General features: G+C 47.9%; 1 protein-coding gene across 1 annotated transcript in view; it reads right to left on the bottom strand.

Annotated features, from left to right (window-relative positions):
- Positions 1-13,580, bottom strand: part of NEURL1 (neuralized E3 ubiquitin protein ligase 1) — an 86,207-nt gene extending 72,627 nt beyond the window's left edge. Inside the window, exon 1 of the mRNA XM_082722481.1 lies at positions 12,915-13,580. Within this exon, the coding sequence (XP_082578607.1) occupies positions 12,915-12,999 (85 nt within the window). The 5' untranslated portion in view covers positions 13,000-13,580. The remainder of the gene's footprint in view (positions 1-12,914) is intronic.
- Between the last annotated feature and the right edge of the window lie 1,015 nt (positions 13,581-14,595).

The following is a 14,595-nucleotide window of genomic DNA, read 5'->3' as shown; positions in this document are numbered from 1 at the left end:
TGCCACTTGTATTTAAACAGTGCCAGAAGGACACCTGGGTGGCTCAGTGAGTTGAGCATCTGACTCTTGATCTCAGCTCAGGTCTTGATCTCAGGTTGGTGAGTTCAAGCCACAAGTTGGATTCCATGCTGGGAGTGGAGCCTACTTTAAAATGTTAAACAGTGCGGGAAGTCCTAGCCAGGGCACTTAGACAAGAAAAAAATAAATAAATAAAAGGCATCCAAATCAGAAAGGAAGAAGTAGAACGGTCTCTATTTGCAGATAACATTATCTTATGTATTGAAAAATCTCAAGACTCTACCAAAAAACTGTTAGATTGATAAATTCAGTAAAGTTGCAGGAGATGACACCAGCATACAAAAGTCCATTGCGTTTCTATACACTAACAACAAACTATCCAAAAAAGAAGAAAACAAATCTATTTACAATAACATCAAAAATAATAAAATACTCAGGGATAAATTTAACCAGGGAGGTGAAAAATCTATATACTGAAAAATATAAAACATTGATGAAAGAAATTGAAGAAGATACAAATAAGCACAAAGATATACCATTTTCATGAATTGAAATAATTAATATCACTAAAATATCCATAATGCACAAAGAAATCTACAGATTGAAGGTAATCCCTATCAAAATTTCAATGGCATATTTCATAAAAATGGAAAGTTACAATCTCAATTTGTATAGAACCACAAAAGAGGGGCACCCAGTGGCTCAGTGGGTTAAGCCTCTGCCTTCGGCTCAGGTCATGATCTAAGGGTCCTGGGATCGAGCCCTACATCAGGCGCTCTACTCAGCAGGGAACCTGCTTCCTCCTCTCTCTCTGCCTGCCTCTCCACATACTTGTGACCTCTGTCTGTCAAATAAATAAAATCATAAAATCTTAAAAAAAAAAAAAAAAAAGAACCACAAAATTGCTGAATAGCTAAATTGTGAGTCAGAAGAACAAAGATGGAGGCATAGCACTTCCTGATTTCAAGCTATAATACAAAGCTATTGTAATCAAAATAGTATGGTATTGGGTGCCTGTGTGGCTCAGTGGGTTGGGCCGCTGCCTTCGGCTCAGGTCATGATCTCAGGGTCATGGGATCGAGTCCCGCATCGGGCTCTCTGCTCAGCAGGGAGCCTGCTTCCTCCTCTCTCTCTCTCTGCCTGCCTCTTTGCCTACTTGTGATGTCTCTCTGTCAAATAAATAAATAAATCTTAAAAAAAAAAATAGTATGGTATTGGCATAAGTGCCAACTGGCAGATATATAGATTAATAGAATAAAATAATGCAGAAATAAACCTATGCATATACAGTTAACTAATTTTCAACAAAGATGCCAAGAATACACAATGGGGAAAGGATAAATGGTGTTGGGAAAACTGAGTACCAACAAACAAAATAATTAAACTCACTTAAAATAATTAAAAGGCCTTTACCTTACATCATACAAAAATCAACCTAAAATGGATTAAAGACTTAAACCTACGACCTGAAACTATAAACTCCTGGAAGAAAACATGGGAAAAAGCTTGACACTGCCCTTGACAATGATTTTTTGGGTAGGATCCCAAAAGCACAGGCAATAAAAGAAAAAAATAAATAAACAAGTAAGACTATATCAAACAAAAAAGTTTCTGCACAACAAAGGAAACAATTAACAAAATAAAAAGGCCACCTAAGGACTGGGAGGAAATACTGCAAACCATATGTCTGATAAGGGGTTAACCTCCAAAATACATACTGAACTCTTCAACTCAAAAGCAAGGAAATAATAACAGTAACTCAATTTAAAAATGGACAAAGGACCTGAAGAGTCATTTTTCCAAAGAAGACATACAAATGGCCAAGAGGTACATGAAAAGGTATTCAACATCACTAGTCATCAGGGAAATGCAAATCAAAACCACAAGGAGATACCATCTCACACCTGTTAGGATGTTTCTTATCAAAAAGACAGATAACATGAGGACATGAAGAAAAGGGACCTCTTGTACACCGTTGGTGAGAATGCAAATTGTACAGCAATTCTGGAAAACACTATGGAGCTTCCTCAAAAAATTTAAAGTAAAACCACCAGCGGATTCCTTGGGAATCCTTGTCTTGAAATCTTTGTCTACAAGAGAGAGATGCACTGCCTGCGGCTTCATTTCTCAGCCCATTCTTCCGCATTCTGTTTTACTATATGGCCATCCATCCAGTCCCTCCTGCTCTCCCCTTCCTTGACAGTTTAATAATTTAATAAGTACCAAGCCCCAGGGCGAGGGTCTGGGGCTTTGATCTCACTCTGGGAAAACCAGAGCAACCTTGGCCTGTCCAGGCTGATTTATGGCCACCTTTCATGGTTTGTGTGTGAACGCTGAGAGCCAGGAGCCACCTGAGAAAGCCTGGCTAGATCAGGTCTCAAGGCCCCTGGCTCGGGGGCCAGAAGCCAGGTGCACGCACGTCACCCCGCAGATGTCAGCACCCTGAGTCTGCCCACTCTGCAGGAGCCACCTGTGACAGGCAGAGGCAATATCAATTATGGATGGTTTCCCAGCTGGTAGAGATGGAGTTAAGAGCCCAGAGCCAGCCCTGCCCTGCTCACCTGACTCTCCTCCCAGCTCTAAGACCTCAAAGCTTGGGTGGGACGCAGCACTCAAGGGAACACCCACACATGTCTGAATTAAATAAGGCTGGGCTGTGAGCACCTCAAGGGCAGACCCAAAGCCCGGTATTCACGTCTCTGTTCTCCATACCCAGCGCCATGTCAGGCGCCAAGAGGGCACCAATACACCAAGTAGGTCACCTGGAGGCTCCCTGCGTTTTTATTCACACTGATCGAGGCTAAGTGGCACCTGGATGGACACCCTCTCTCTCTCAGAGGCACCTGGATGGACACCCTCCCTGGGACAGACACACTCTAGGCTGACCCATCCCCTGGAGCAGATCTGCCTTTCAGCGGCTGCTGGGTGGAAAGAGGGCGAGCCACTGGGGGGGAAACGAAGGTGAAAGCCGGGAGCATGTGGACCTGCCACCGCCCTATTCATAAGACCACACCTCCTCTGGCGGTGTTCTCCCCTGTCCTTGTCCCCTGCCCAGCCTCCCCAGCAGCCAGGCTGGCATTCCAGGGCAATGGAGGCAAAGAAGACCACACAGTTAAGCCAGCAGACATACCTCCCTTGCCCTTTCCTGCATCCCAGAAAAGATCCCCTCTCCTGCTGCTGCCCCAGCCTGGCACAGGCAGCGTCCGTGACCACAGAATAGAGACAAGGCAGTGGTCTCTTAATGATTTTCTGCTGAAAGTTCCTTGGCCCAGGGGGTCAGGATGACATCAGCCTGGGATCACTTCCCACCCTCTCCACAGTTAACAGGAGCCAACTCTAAACTCTGCCCTCAAGCATGGGGGCTTATGCCAGGCCCCCTGCCGGGAACAGCCAGGCCTGCTGCTCTCCACACCCAGCTCCATGCTCTCAGTTAGGGCTGGCACCGCCTCCTTTGGAGAGCTTTTAAAAATATGGAAGATCTTCCTTTCTTTCTTTCTTTCTTTTTTTTTTATATATGGGCGCTCTTGAGAGAACAAACAGATGGTTACCAGAGGGGAGGTGGGTGAAGGGGATTAAGATACACTTATCTTGATGAGCACCAAGTAATTATAGAATTGTCGAATCATTATATTGTACACCTGAAACTAATGTAACACTGTATGTTAACTACACAGGAATGAGAAGAAAAAAGAAAACCTTGGGAGAGCTTTTTTCTTTTCTTTTTCTTTTCTTTTCTTTTCTTCTTCTTTTTTTTTTAATGTCCCAATGACATTTAAGGTGGCCAGTGGCATTGAACAAGCAGGGGTCAGGGGTGCCAAATGAATAGCTCCACACCCAATAGGCCAGGAGCAACCCTCTGGGAACATAAAGCCCACCCCGACTCATCCTCAGATCACTTCCCTAGAGAAACCTTCCCAGACCCCAGAACAAGGTCAAGTGCACCCCCGTAGCTCCACAGTCTTCTCTTTCACCGCCCTTATCCAAATGTAACTGATCTGACTAAAGAAACAGTTGACAGAATGAAGTAGTGCTTGGGCCTCAGAGAAGTGGAGTGTAACTCCAATTCCTTAAGTGAGGACCGTGCATGGGGACTTTCTTCCCAACAGTGCAATATGGAAAGGGGGAGAAAAGTATAACTCTAACTTCATAATGAAGAAATCAGACAGGCACTACCTCAACCAAGTGATCAAGGTCAACATCACCAGGAATAAATCATGTTGATTGCATTTACTGTTGATATGTGATGGAAATGGCACTTCACCTCTATGGTCTCGCTCTCCAAAACCTTTATAGCAATCTAATCACGAGAAGAACATCAGAGAAATCCCAGGAAAGGGGCAGTCCACAAGACACTTAACCAGTTATCCTCAAAATTGTCAAGGTCACCAAAAACCAAAAAAGCGTAAGAAACTGTCAAAACCAAGCGGAGTCTAAGAAAACATGACAACTACATATATAAGATGGGCCCAGAACACTGGGAAAATGAAGGAAATCCGAATAAAGTATAGACAGTAGTTAATAACAGTGTGTGGATATTGGCTCATTATTTGTCACAAATTTTCCATACTAAAATGTTAATAATGGGGAAACTGGACATGGGGTATCTGGAAACTCTCCATACTATTTTGCAATAATCCTGTAAATCTAAAGCTGTTCTAAATAAAGAGGTTACAGGCATACCTCATTTTATGGTACTCTACTTCACTGCACTTTACAGATACTGAGATTTGGGGTTTTTTTGTTTTTTGGTTTTTGTTTTCGTGCAAATTGAAGATTTGTGGCAACCCTGAATCCAGCCAGTCCACTGGCACAGTTTTCCAACAGTATTTGCTCACTTCGTGTCTCTGGGTCACATTTTGGTTAATTCTTGCAATATCTCAAACTTCTGCATTATTATTATATTTATTATGTGATCAACTATTGATCAGTTATCATTCAGGGTTGCCGCAAACTATTCCCCTATGAGGTAGCAAACTTAACTGGTAAATGTTGTACGTGTTCTGACTGTTCCACCAATAACAATAGGGAAATTAGGCCAGTTGGTGACCCTGCATTGGCCTCTAAGTGTTCAAGCACAAGAGCCTTGCACTTCTCACTTTAAATCAAAAGCAAACAGTGATTAAGCTTGGTGAGGAAGGTGGGAGATAGGGAAAGTGAGGACTCTTATGCCAAGCAGTTAGCCAAGCTGTGAATGCAAAAGAAAAGGTCCTGAAGGAAATTACAAGTGCTCCTCCAGTGAACACATGGATGATACGAGAGCGAAGCAGTCCGATGGTGGATATGGAGAAAGCTTTGGTGGTCTGAACAGAAGATCAAACCAACCACAACATCTTCTTAAGCCGAAGCCTCAGCCAGAGCAAGACCCTAACTCTTCAGCTCTGGGAAGGCTGAGGTAGGTGAGGAAGCTGGAGAAGAAAAGCCTGAAGCTAGCAGAGGTGGGTTCATGAGGCTTGAGGAAAGAAGCCGTCACCACAGCATGAATGTATAAGGGGAAGTGGCAGGGGCTGCTGTAGAAGCCACAGCGAGGCATCCAGAAGATCCAGCTAAGATCATTCTGGAAGGTGGCTGCACTCAACAGCAGATTTTCCATGCAGATGAAATAGCCTTCCAGTAGAGAAGATGCCATCTAGGACTTGCATAGCTAGAGAGGAGAAGTCAGTGCTGGGTTTCAAAGCTCCAAAGGACAGGCTGACTCTCTTGTTAGGGACTAATGCAGCTGGAAACTTCAAGCTGAAGCCAATGCTCTTTGACCATTCTGAAAATCCTAGGGCTCTTAGGAGTTATGCTAAGTCTATTCTGCCCATGCTCTATAAAAGGAACAAGAAAGCGTGGATGACAGCACATCTGTTTACCACATGGTTTACTGAATATTTTAGGTCCACTGTTGAGAACTACAGCTCAGAAAAAAAAGATTCCTTTCAAAATATTACTGTTTGTTGACAATGCACCTGGTCACTGTAGAGCTCTGACAGAGACAGACTGTGAGATTCATGTTGTTTTCATGCCTGCTGACACTACCTCCATTCTGCAACCCATAGATCAGAGTCATCTTGACTTTCAAGTCTTATTATTTAAGAAATGCATTTCATAAGGCTGTAACTGCCTTGGATAGTGATTCCTCTGATGGATCTGGGCAAAGTCAACAGAAAACCTTCTGGAAAGGATTCACCATTCTAGATGCCATTAAGAACATTTGTGATTCATGGAAAGAGATCAAAATGTCAGCATTAACAGGAGTTTTGAACAAGCTGATGCCAGCGGTCATGGATGCCTCTGAGAAGTTCAAGACTTCAGTGGAGAACGTAAGTGCAGATGGGGTGGAAACAGCAAGAAAACTAGAATTAGAAGTGGAGCCTGAAGATGGGGCTGAATGGCCGCCATCTTGTGATAAAACTTTAACAGATGAGGAGCCACTTCTTATGGTTTCTTGAGATGCTGCAGAGATTGTTGAAAGAGCAACGAAGGATTTAGAATATTACATAAACTTAGTGGATAAAGCAGCGGCAGGGTTCAAGAGGATTAACTCCCATTTTGAAAAATGTTCTCTTGTGCTTAAAATGCTATCAAAGAGCATGCATGTTACAGAGAAATCATTCTTGAAAGGAAGAGTTAATTGATGCAGCAAACTTCGTCATCATATTTTAAGAACCTGCCACAGTGGCATCTGGCTGGCTCAGTTGGTCAAGCATCTGACTCTTGGTTTCAGGTCATGATCTCCCCAGTCATGGGATCAAGCCCTGTGTCCGACTCCATGCTCAGCAAGGAATCTGACTGAAAATTCTCTCCCTCTGTTCCTCCCCCCACTCAGGCTCTCTCTCAAATAAACAAAATCTTAAAAAAGAAAGAAAGAAAGAAAGAAAGAAAGAAAGAAAGAAAGAAAGAAAGAAAGAAAGAAAGAAAAGCGAGCCACAATCACCCCCAACCTTTGGCAGCCAACACTGAATAGTCAGCAGCCATCAACATCAACCTCAAGGCAAGACCCTCCACCAGCAGGAACACAACTGACCGAAAGCTCAAGTGATGGTTAGCACTTTTTAGCAATAAAGTATTTTTAATTAAGGTATGTTCACTGTTTTTTTAGACAGAGTGCTACTGCACACTTAATAAACTACAGTATAGTGTAAACACAACTTTCATATGCACTAGGAAACCAGAAAATTCATTTGACTTGCTTTATTGTAATATTCGCTTTACTGCAGAGATGGGCAGCATAACCCACAATATCCCCCAAGTGTGCCTGTATCAAAAAGAGAAAGAGCAGTGGGTCCAAAATCAGAAGGATTTTGCCCAGAATCCAGCCCCACCTCCTATCAGCCATTTGACCTTGAGCAAGTTGCTTAACCTCTAAGCTTCGGTTTATCCATCCATAAATGGGGTTAATAATCATACTTCACAAGGAGGTTTTTAAAAATTACACACGATAAGGAGTGCCCGAGTGGCTAGTTGGCTGAGCAGCCAACTCTTGATTTTGGCTCAGGTCATGATCTTAGGGTCATGGGATCGGGCCCTGCATCCGGCTCCACGCTCAGTGTGGAGTCCGCTTGGGATTCTCTCTCTCCCTCCGCCTCTTCCCCTCCCCCCACTTGCATGCACACATGCTCTCTCTTTAAAATAATAAATAAAATCTTTAAAAAAAAATAAGTGAGGTAATAGGTATAAAGAGGCTCCAACACACAGCATGTTCATACTTATTATCGTATTCCGATTTATTTTTGTGCATTTGTCATTTTTCCTCCCATCTGCCTCTCCACTGGAGGGGAAGCTTCCTGGCAGCCACAGCAGCAAACTCTCATCTAGTTTGTATACCACTGTATTCTCATGCCTGTAAGAGTGCCTGGCCCTTCATCGATGCTTAGTATGCATTTGTTGAACAACAGAATGAGCCCTTCCCATCAGAGCATTCCCTGGAACCCCAACTCTTACCCTAGGAGAAACTCAGTTCCAGAGCCCAGCCCTACCCCCCATTTGCAGTTAGAGCAAAGAGAAAGCCAAGGCCTCCCACCTGCCTGCCAGTGACTCTTATCTATTTCCTTCCCTTCCTCTCCTAGACCTTCTTTTCTCTCTGCCTGGTCCCCCACAGGCGTCAGCACCTGCTCATTTCCCAAAACAGCAGGATCTGGGTAATGACCTCTGATAAGCATCTTTTAATAAACCCTGTAGCTGGATCTGTCATCAGAAGCTATATTCTTCCCCCCTTCCCACTCTCACCCCCATCTCCTCCCACTTCCTGGGCATTGGAACCTTTGGTGTCGCCAGGCTGGCCCCCAGTTCCCCTGGGCCTCTGGATTCTGGCTTCCTGGGCAATGGCCAACAGGCAACCCAGGCTATTCCATAAGCGGGACCCTCCAGAAAGGCCTCTGAGCTCAGCAGCCTAGCCCAGCTCTGCCTGTGCCACCCCGCTTGACCGCTGGCCAGTCCACTTCCCTCCATCCCCACAGGCAGGTTTCCCAGGCGTTACCAAGGAGACCACTCGCATCCTGCCCAGGGTTGCCAAAGCAACCAGTTCAGTGAGAAGCAGCCCCCAAGCCTCTAGCCCTTGGGAGAGTCACAGACCAACAAGAAATAGGCCTAGGCATCTGGCACATCAGGATAGAGGCATCCCTGGCACCCCCTGGGCAGTGCCCAGCTCCTGCCCTCCTTCTCTCACCCCTTCCTCCCCCTTGCTCTTGCCTATCTGGCCTCCATGTTGGCCTCTGTGATTGAGAGCAGATGCCAGACCCTCAAAGTGCATATCTTGGAAGTGAGCACATCCCATCCCAGAGGGTCAGGGAAAAGAAAGCCTAATGTGCAAAAATTCCCCCAAGACCAAGTTTCTTCCCCATGGGCTCTGGTGTTCTGTGTAGAAGTCCCAGTTTCACCACTTCCTTAGGCCAGTGATCCTGGACAACATTCTTTGCCAAGGATTCAGGGGAGGAGGTAATGGAGAGTGACTGCTTACTGGGCACAGGCTTTCCTTTTGAGGCGATGAAAACATTCAGGAACTTGATAGAGGTGATGGTTGGACAACACTGTGAATGTACTAAATGTCACTGGACTGTACAGTTTAAAATGTTAAAATGAGAGAGCACCTAGGTGGCTCAGTTGGTTAAGTGCCTGACTCTAGGTTTTGGCTCAGGTCATGATCTCATGGATCATGGGACTGACACTCACGTGGGGTTCCATGCTCAGCAGGAAATCTGCTCGAGGATTCTCTCCCTCTGTCCCTTCTTCTCACTCTCTCTCCCTCCCTCTCTATCTCTCTTTCCAAAATAAATAAGATAAAAAATAAATAAAATGTTAAAATGGTGGATTTCATGTAAATTTCACTACAATTTTAAAAATGATGGGAGGTGGCCCATCCAAACCTCATCTATAGGTGACCACTGGGGCTGGAGAATCCTCCACAAGGTTTTCAGTTACCTTTCCCTCAACACTTAGCAATAAGCAGACAGGCACTCAGAGAGAGCTGGGAAAGGAGAAAGTTCTTTATTCTCTGTATTTGTCTCCATGAAGCAAGTGCCCCTTGCCCCAGTTACCCTGTGCCCCTCACTGAGAATATATACACACAGTTACCGATTCCCACCTCCAAGCCTCTGCTGTATGTCCCTTCCCCCCTCTCATCCCCATACCCTAGCACACCTGCTGCACCCCTTGTCATCTATCAAATTTCTGCAGTTCCTTCCACGACCAGCTCAAAGCTGCCTTGCCTTTTCAAAATAGCTCTTCAGCCCGAGAATATTCAGGCATGTCAGAAGACCTCACCTCTAGTCCAGGCATACAGCAACTCCTCATAACTGTCTGTTGGTCCTAAGCCCAGAGCTATGCCTTGGATCTCTCCCCTGGACCCTCCTAGACCAACACTGTTCAGACTCCAGTGGGAATCACCAGCAGTGAAGTCAGTGTGTCTCCAGGGAGAATACCAAAACCTATAAGCTGAAAGGTAATAGACAAGCCTCATTTCATGTCAGCCTGACAGCCAGCCTGACAGGCAGACCAATCTTAGATCTCCAGTGTGTCCCAGGGTCCCTATTATGCCAGACCTCTTCCAGTTGCTTTAATTAAAATGGTGAGAAGTCAACAGAGATTGCAATTATAGAAGGAGAGAAAAAATCGAGAGTTCCCCACTCCCAGCAAATTTTTAAGACAGACACTGATATGAATTAGAACTAGATTCAGGGTGAGTACAGAAGCAATCTGAACAGAAGTCTGGGTGGACAGGCTTAGAATCACAGCCAGTATTGAGGTCAACACCAATACAATTAGAATGGAATTCTGGATGACCATTGATACATCAGAGAAGACTACTAGGTCAATACTGATACAGTTAGAAGGGAATTTGGAATGGACACTAAAACAATCACAGAATAAAGCTGATGGCTTTATTAGGGTGGGGAGAAGTCAGGATCAGTGCAACCCAGGCAAAGGACAGAGGGTACCTATAGGTGGCCGTCATGGGCACACTCTAATCTTTCATCTCAGGCTTGGAAGGAGCAGAATCAAAATTTTCATGGCCACCTCCTTTAGGTGTGTGGGAAGGGAGAAGAGAGTGGATTCTGGTAAATCAAGCCTGAAGGGAGATGGGCAGAGGGAGGGAGACAGGCAGGGGGAGAATTTCACCACCATGTAGTCTCCAGGAAGAAGAAACTCAACCCTGTAAATCAGGGAGGCAGCACAAGGGGGTTTTCCCAGGCCACACAGGTGGGGAGTCGGCAGAGGAGAAAGTTGGGGTGGGGGCAGGGAAGTGGGAGGCTCCCAGAGTTTTTCCCGCCCCTTTCCTCCCTTGCTGAAGACCCAAGCCACAGAGACTTCACATCCCCACAATCCCACACTTCAGGTAAAAAGGGATGCAATTACTAAAGCATTTTCTGGGCTTCCCTAGGGTCAAGGATGGAGCAGGCCTGACTTCTTGGGGCAGTTTGTGAGCAATTAAACCCCAAGTCAACTCATTGGCCCAGCTACCCTATCCTCGAAGGGTTCAGCGTGACTTAGCCACCTAATGCACTAAGTGGGCAAATCACTCTCCCTTCCCTTCCTTCTTCTCGCTTGCGAGGGATGACAATGCATGAGAGGATGTCCACTGGTTCTTCCAACATTAGGAGTCTTTCCAATACTCTGAAATAGTCTTTATACATGTTAATACTTACAGCTTATTTCTGATGATAAAAAAATACTTGCTTATTATAGAAATTTTTAAGAAGAGTGAAGTATAAAAAAGAAAAGAAAAAATCTTACATGATCCCATTACCGAAAGAAAAACTATTGTTAACTTTCTGGTAACTTTCTTTTTCTTTTGTATTCATATTTTCTTAACAAAACTTGGATCTCACAGCCTATACAACTTTGTATCCTAATTTTTCAACCACCATTAATTATGTTGCACTGAACATTTTCCCAAGGCATCAAATATTCTTCAAAAATACAAATTTTAAAGATTGCAAAATACTCCACCAAGAGGATGTACCATGATTATAGGGCATTTTCCTAGTATAAATAACACTACCATGAACATCTTAGCCTGATGCATAAATACTTGCCTGGTTGCTAGGATCAGTTCTTCTGGGGAGGATCACAAGGCCAATGAATGTGTTCTTTTAAAAAGATTGACATGTACCACCATATTAATTTCCAGAAAGACACAACAAACCCACTGATCTTCCCAAACGCAGTGAGAGCAGAAGTTCTGAAAGGTTTGGAGTTAGAATGCAGAACAGAGGTCCTGTCCCTCCTCTCTCGCAGTCTGGAAAGTTAACTGTCCAGCGAAAGAGAGGACAGAATTCCAAGTCAGAAGATATAGCTCTGCAGCCTAGCTCTGCCTCTCACTGGCTTCAGGAACCTAAAACAAGCATTGGTTCTCCTCAACTGTAAAATGGGTATGATTAGTTTTGCTGACCACTCAGAACAGTTTCCAAACGCTCAGGCGTTTGTGAAAGTTCTTTGTAAACTTTAACACTTTGTCAAAGGGTATGACTATTATCCTTCACAACACAAGGGGCTGAAGAAGTGGGTGGTTCTTTGTGAAAGACCAAGCACTTCCCTTCCTGTCTCTTAGGCATCAGAATGCCCAAGTCATCAGAATGCTAGCTGGTTCTAAGGGTGACAGAAAAGCAGCTTTTTGAAGGGAATCAGTGGGTCTGGGGGTCTGGGAGGACCCGGGTGTGTCTTACAAAGGTCAGAGACAGCATTGGAAGCCGCAGGGCTGAGAGGACTGGGCCTAGGGCTTCCCTGGGGGTGCTGGGTTGGTCTGGGGATTTAGACAGCAAAGACATTCCTGGTAAATGTTCCTCTTTCAAGGCCCCAGCCTTTCCTTTCTAAGGTTCTGACTGGACAGCTGGCCCTTGGAGGAACCAGAAAGCAAGCTGAGTCAGTGGATGCAAAAAGTCAACAGCTGCAGAAGACTCCAGAGGCCACCAGCTCTGGCCCCTTCTTCCAGGCTGCTGTAAGTCAGTCCTGGATCTTTAAGATCATCCAATTGGAAATGCAACTAGTGCTTCCAGCATGACCTCTCCAGCCTTGGGCAGATGAAAAAAAGACAGAGATGCCGCCCTTGAAAAGCACAGCTGTCGGGTCTGAGCATCCTGCCACACTCCCCTACCCAATGGGCAAATGCCCTTCCCAACGCCTGCACGTTAGCCTAGCATCATGGCCTGAGTTAACTCCAGTGACGTTCCCAGTGCTGGCAGGGACAACTGCGCAGACCCCACGGAACGCCATCCTCCGGTTTTCAACATCAGCATCAGCAGCCCCCTACCCCGAGCCCACCTCCAGGGCCAGATGAGCACCTCGAGTCTCCAATTACGAACAACAGGTGGCACCTGCCCGTCCTCCCCAACTACACCGCTCCACGCTCCACGTCTCCCTGCCCCTCCACCTGCGCCCCAGTCCTCAGGCTGCGCCCGGCCCGGCGGAGCCTTCCTTACCTTTGAGGGTTTGGGGGTGGCCCCGCGGCGCCCGGCTCGGGTTTCCTCGGGGCAGAGAGGGGATACTGGAGAAGTTGTTACCCATGGCATCCGGCCCCAGGGGGTTCGGCGCTCGCGGGGGGCAGGAGAGGCCGGGCAGGAACGGAGGTACGGTGTGCGAATGTGTGCGCGCGCCGGCGCGCGCCGCCGGGGGAGGGCCCTGCCGGGGCTGCGGCCGGGGGCGGGCGGGCCGCCGCTCTCCTCCCTCTCTCGGGGCCGCGCCGTCCTCGGCGGCTCCTGCCCGCCGCGGGGGTCCTCGCGCAAGCCGGCTACCTGCCTGCCATTCCCCGCGGCGGGGGCGGGAGCCGCGGGCGAGCCCCTGGGCCGGGGCCGGCGGTGGCGCCCGGGACTCCCCCGTTCCTCGGGCTGGCGCTCGGGTTCCCGCTGCTGGTGGGCGGCGCGGAGGCTCCGGCGAGCTCCCCCCGGGCCATAGAGTCAGGGCTCCCGGCGCGAGCGCTCGGCGGCTCGGCGGCGGGCTCGGTCCCCGCCCGCGGGGACGGCCGCTGCGGCGACGTGCGTGGCGCCCTCCCGCCTGCGGGTCCGCATGGAGCGGGGCTCTGTGGCGCGCGGGGCGTGCTGGGCGCTCCCGCCCCCGCCGGCTTCCTCCCGCGACCGCCGCCCCCGCCCCCCGGCCGCCGCCGTCGCCAGGATTCCCTGGCTCCGGTTGTTATGGTGACAGCTGCGCCGGTGAATGAGCGTCTTAGTGACACGCGCGCGCCCGCCCAGCCAGATGTGTCCCCGGGGCGCGCCGCGTTCCCGCTGCCACAAGTTCTCCGCGGCGCTGGGGACCCGGCCCGGACCGGGATGAGGGGCCAGGCAGATGCCGGGACCCGGGGACTTGGGCGCGTTCCTCTCACGGGTGGTGGGACTTGGTGTCGAAAACAGAGAAAGAGCGAGAACGGTGAGCTCCCTGGGGGCCAGGAGCACGGCGAGTAGCTCTACTTCGCAGCCTCCCTAGCGCTCAAGGCCTGGCCCACAGGCAAAGCTCAAGAAAAAAAAAAAATTTTTTTTTTTTGAGGAGTGAATGGTTGATTCGATGAGTGAGGTGAGGTTAGAAACGCCAGCACTTGACCCTCGGCCCGCAGGTACATCTGCGGGTGCGCTAGGGCAGGGGCTCAGGACCAGAAGCCTAGCTATCCGGTTTCTGCGCGCATCGCACTGGGGGCCTTGGGGTAAATACGGGGCCGGACCTAGGAGACTGGGTTGCTGGCCAAGCTGGGGGAACAGATCTCAGGGACAAACCATGAGAGAACCACCAACTCTGAACCCATTCGTTCTGACAGCTGTAAGACTGGGGGTGGAGGGGAGCGGAGCCTCTGCAGTGCTTAGCAATCACGGAAGTCTTCCTAGAGGAAGGGGCTTAAGCAAGTTGCCTATTTGCATGACTCTCTTATCCTCCAGCTCAATATTGCTTCCAGGAAGCCTGCAGGAAGGGGTAAGGGAGCCATTCTCCTTCTACATGGTCCTAGGCTATCTCCTCCTCCCTGTCTGCTGGGGTAGAAGATGAGCCACCGTCCCCTCAATCAGACTTCCTGCCCCTCTAGGTCACCTCTGATTCTCTAACTGGCTTCAGCAACTTTGATCCAGAATCCAGTGTGAATTTACAACAAGCATCTCATCTGTCCTCTTAGGGAAGGTTCTT

The sequence above is a fragment of the Mustela nivalis genome (assembly GCF_964662115.1).
Source record: "Mustela nivalis genome assembly, chromosome: 2".
NCBI lineage: Eukaryota > Metazoa > Chordata > Mammalia > Carnivora > Mustelidae > Mustela > Mustela nivalis.
The sequence above is the reverse complement of the archived record's forward strand: the minus strand, read 5'-3'. Positions and strand labels throughout refer to the sequence as shown.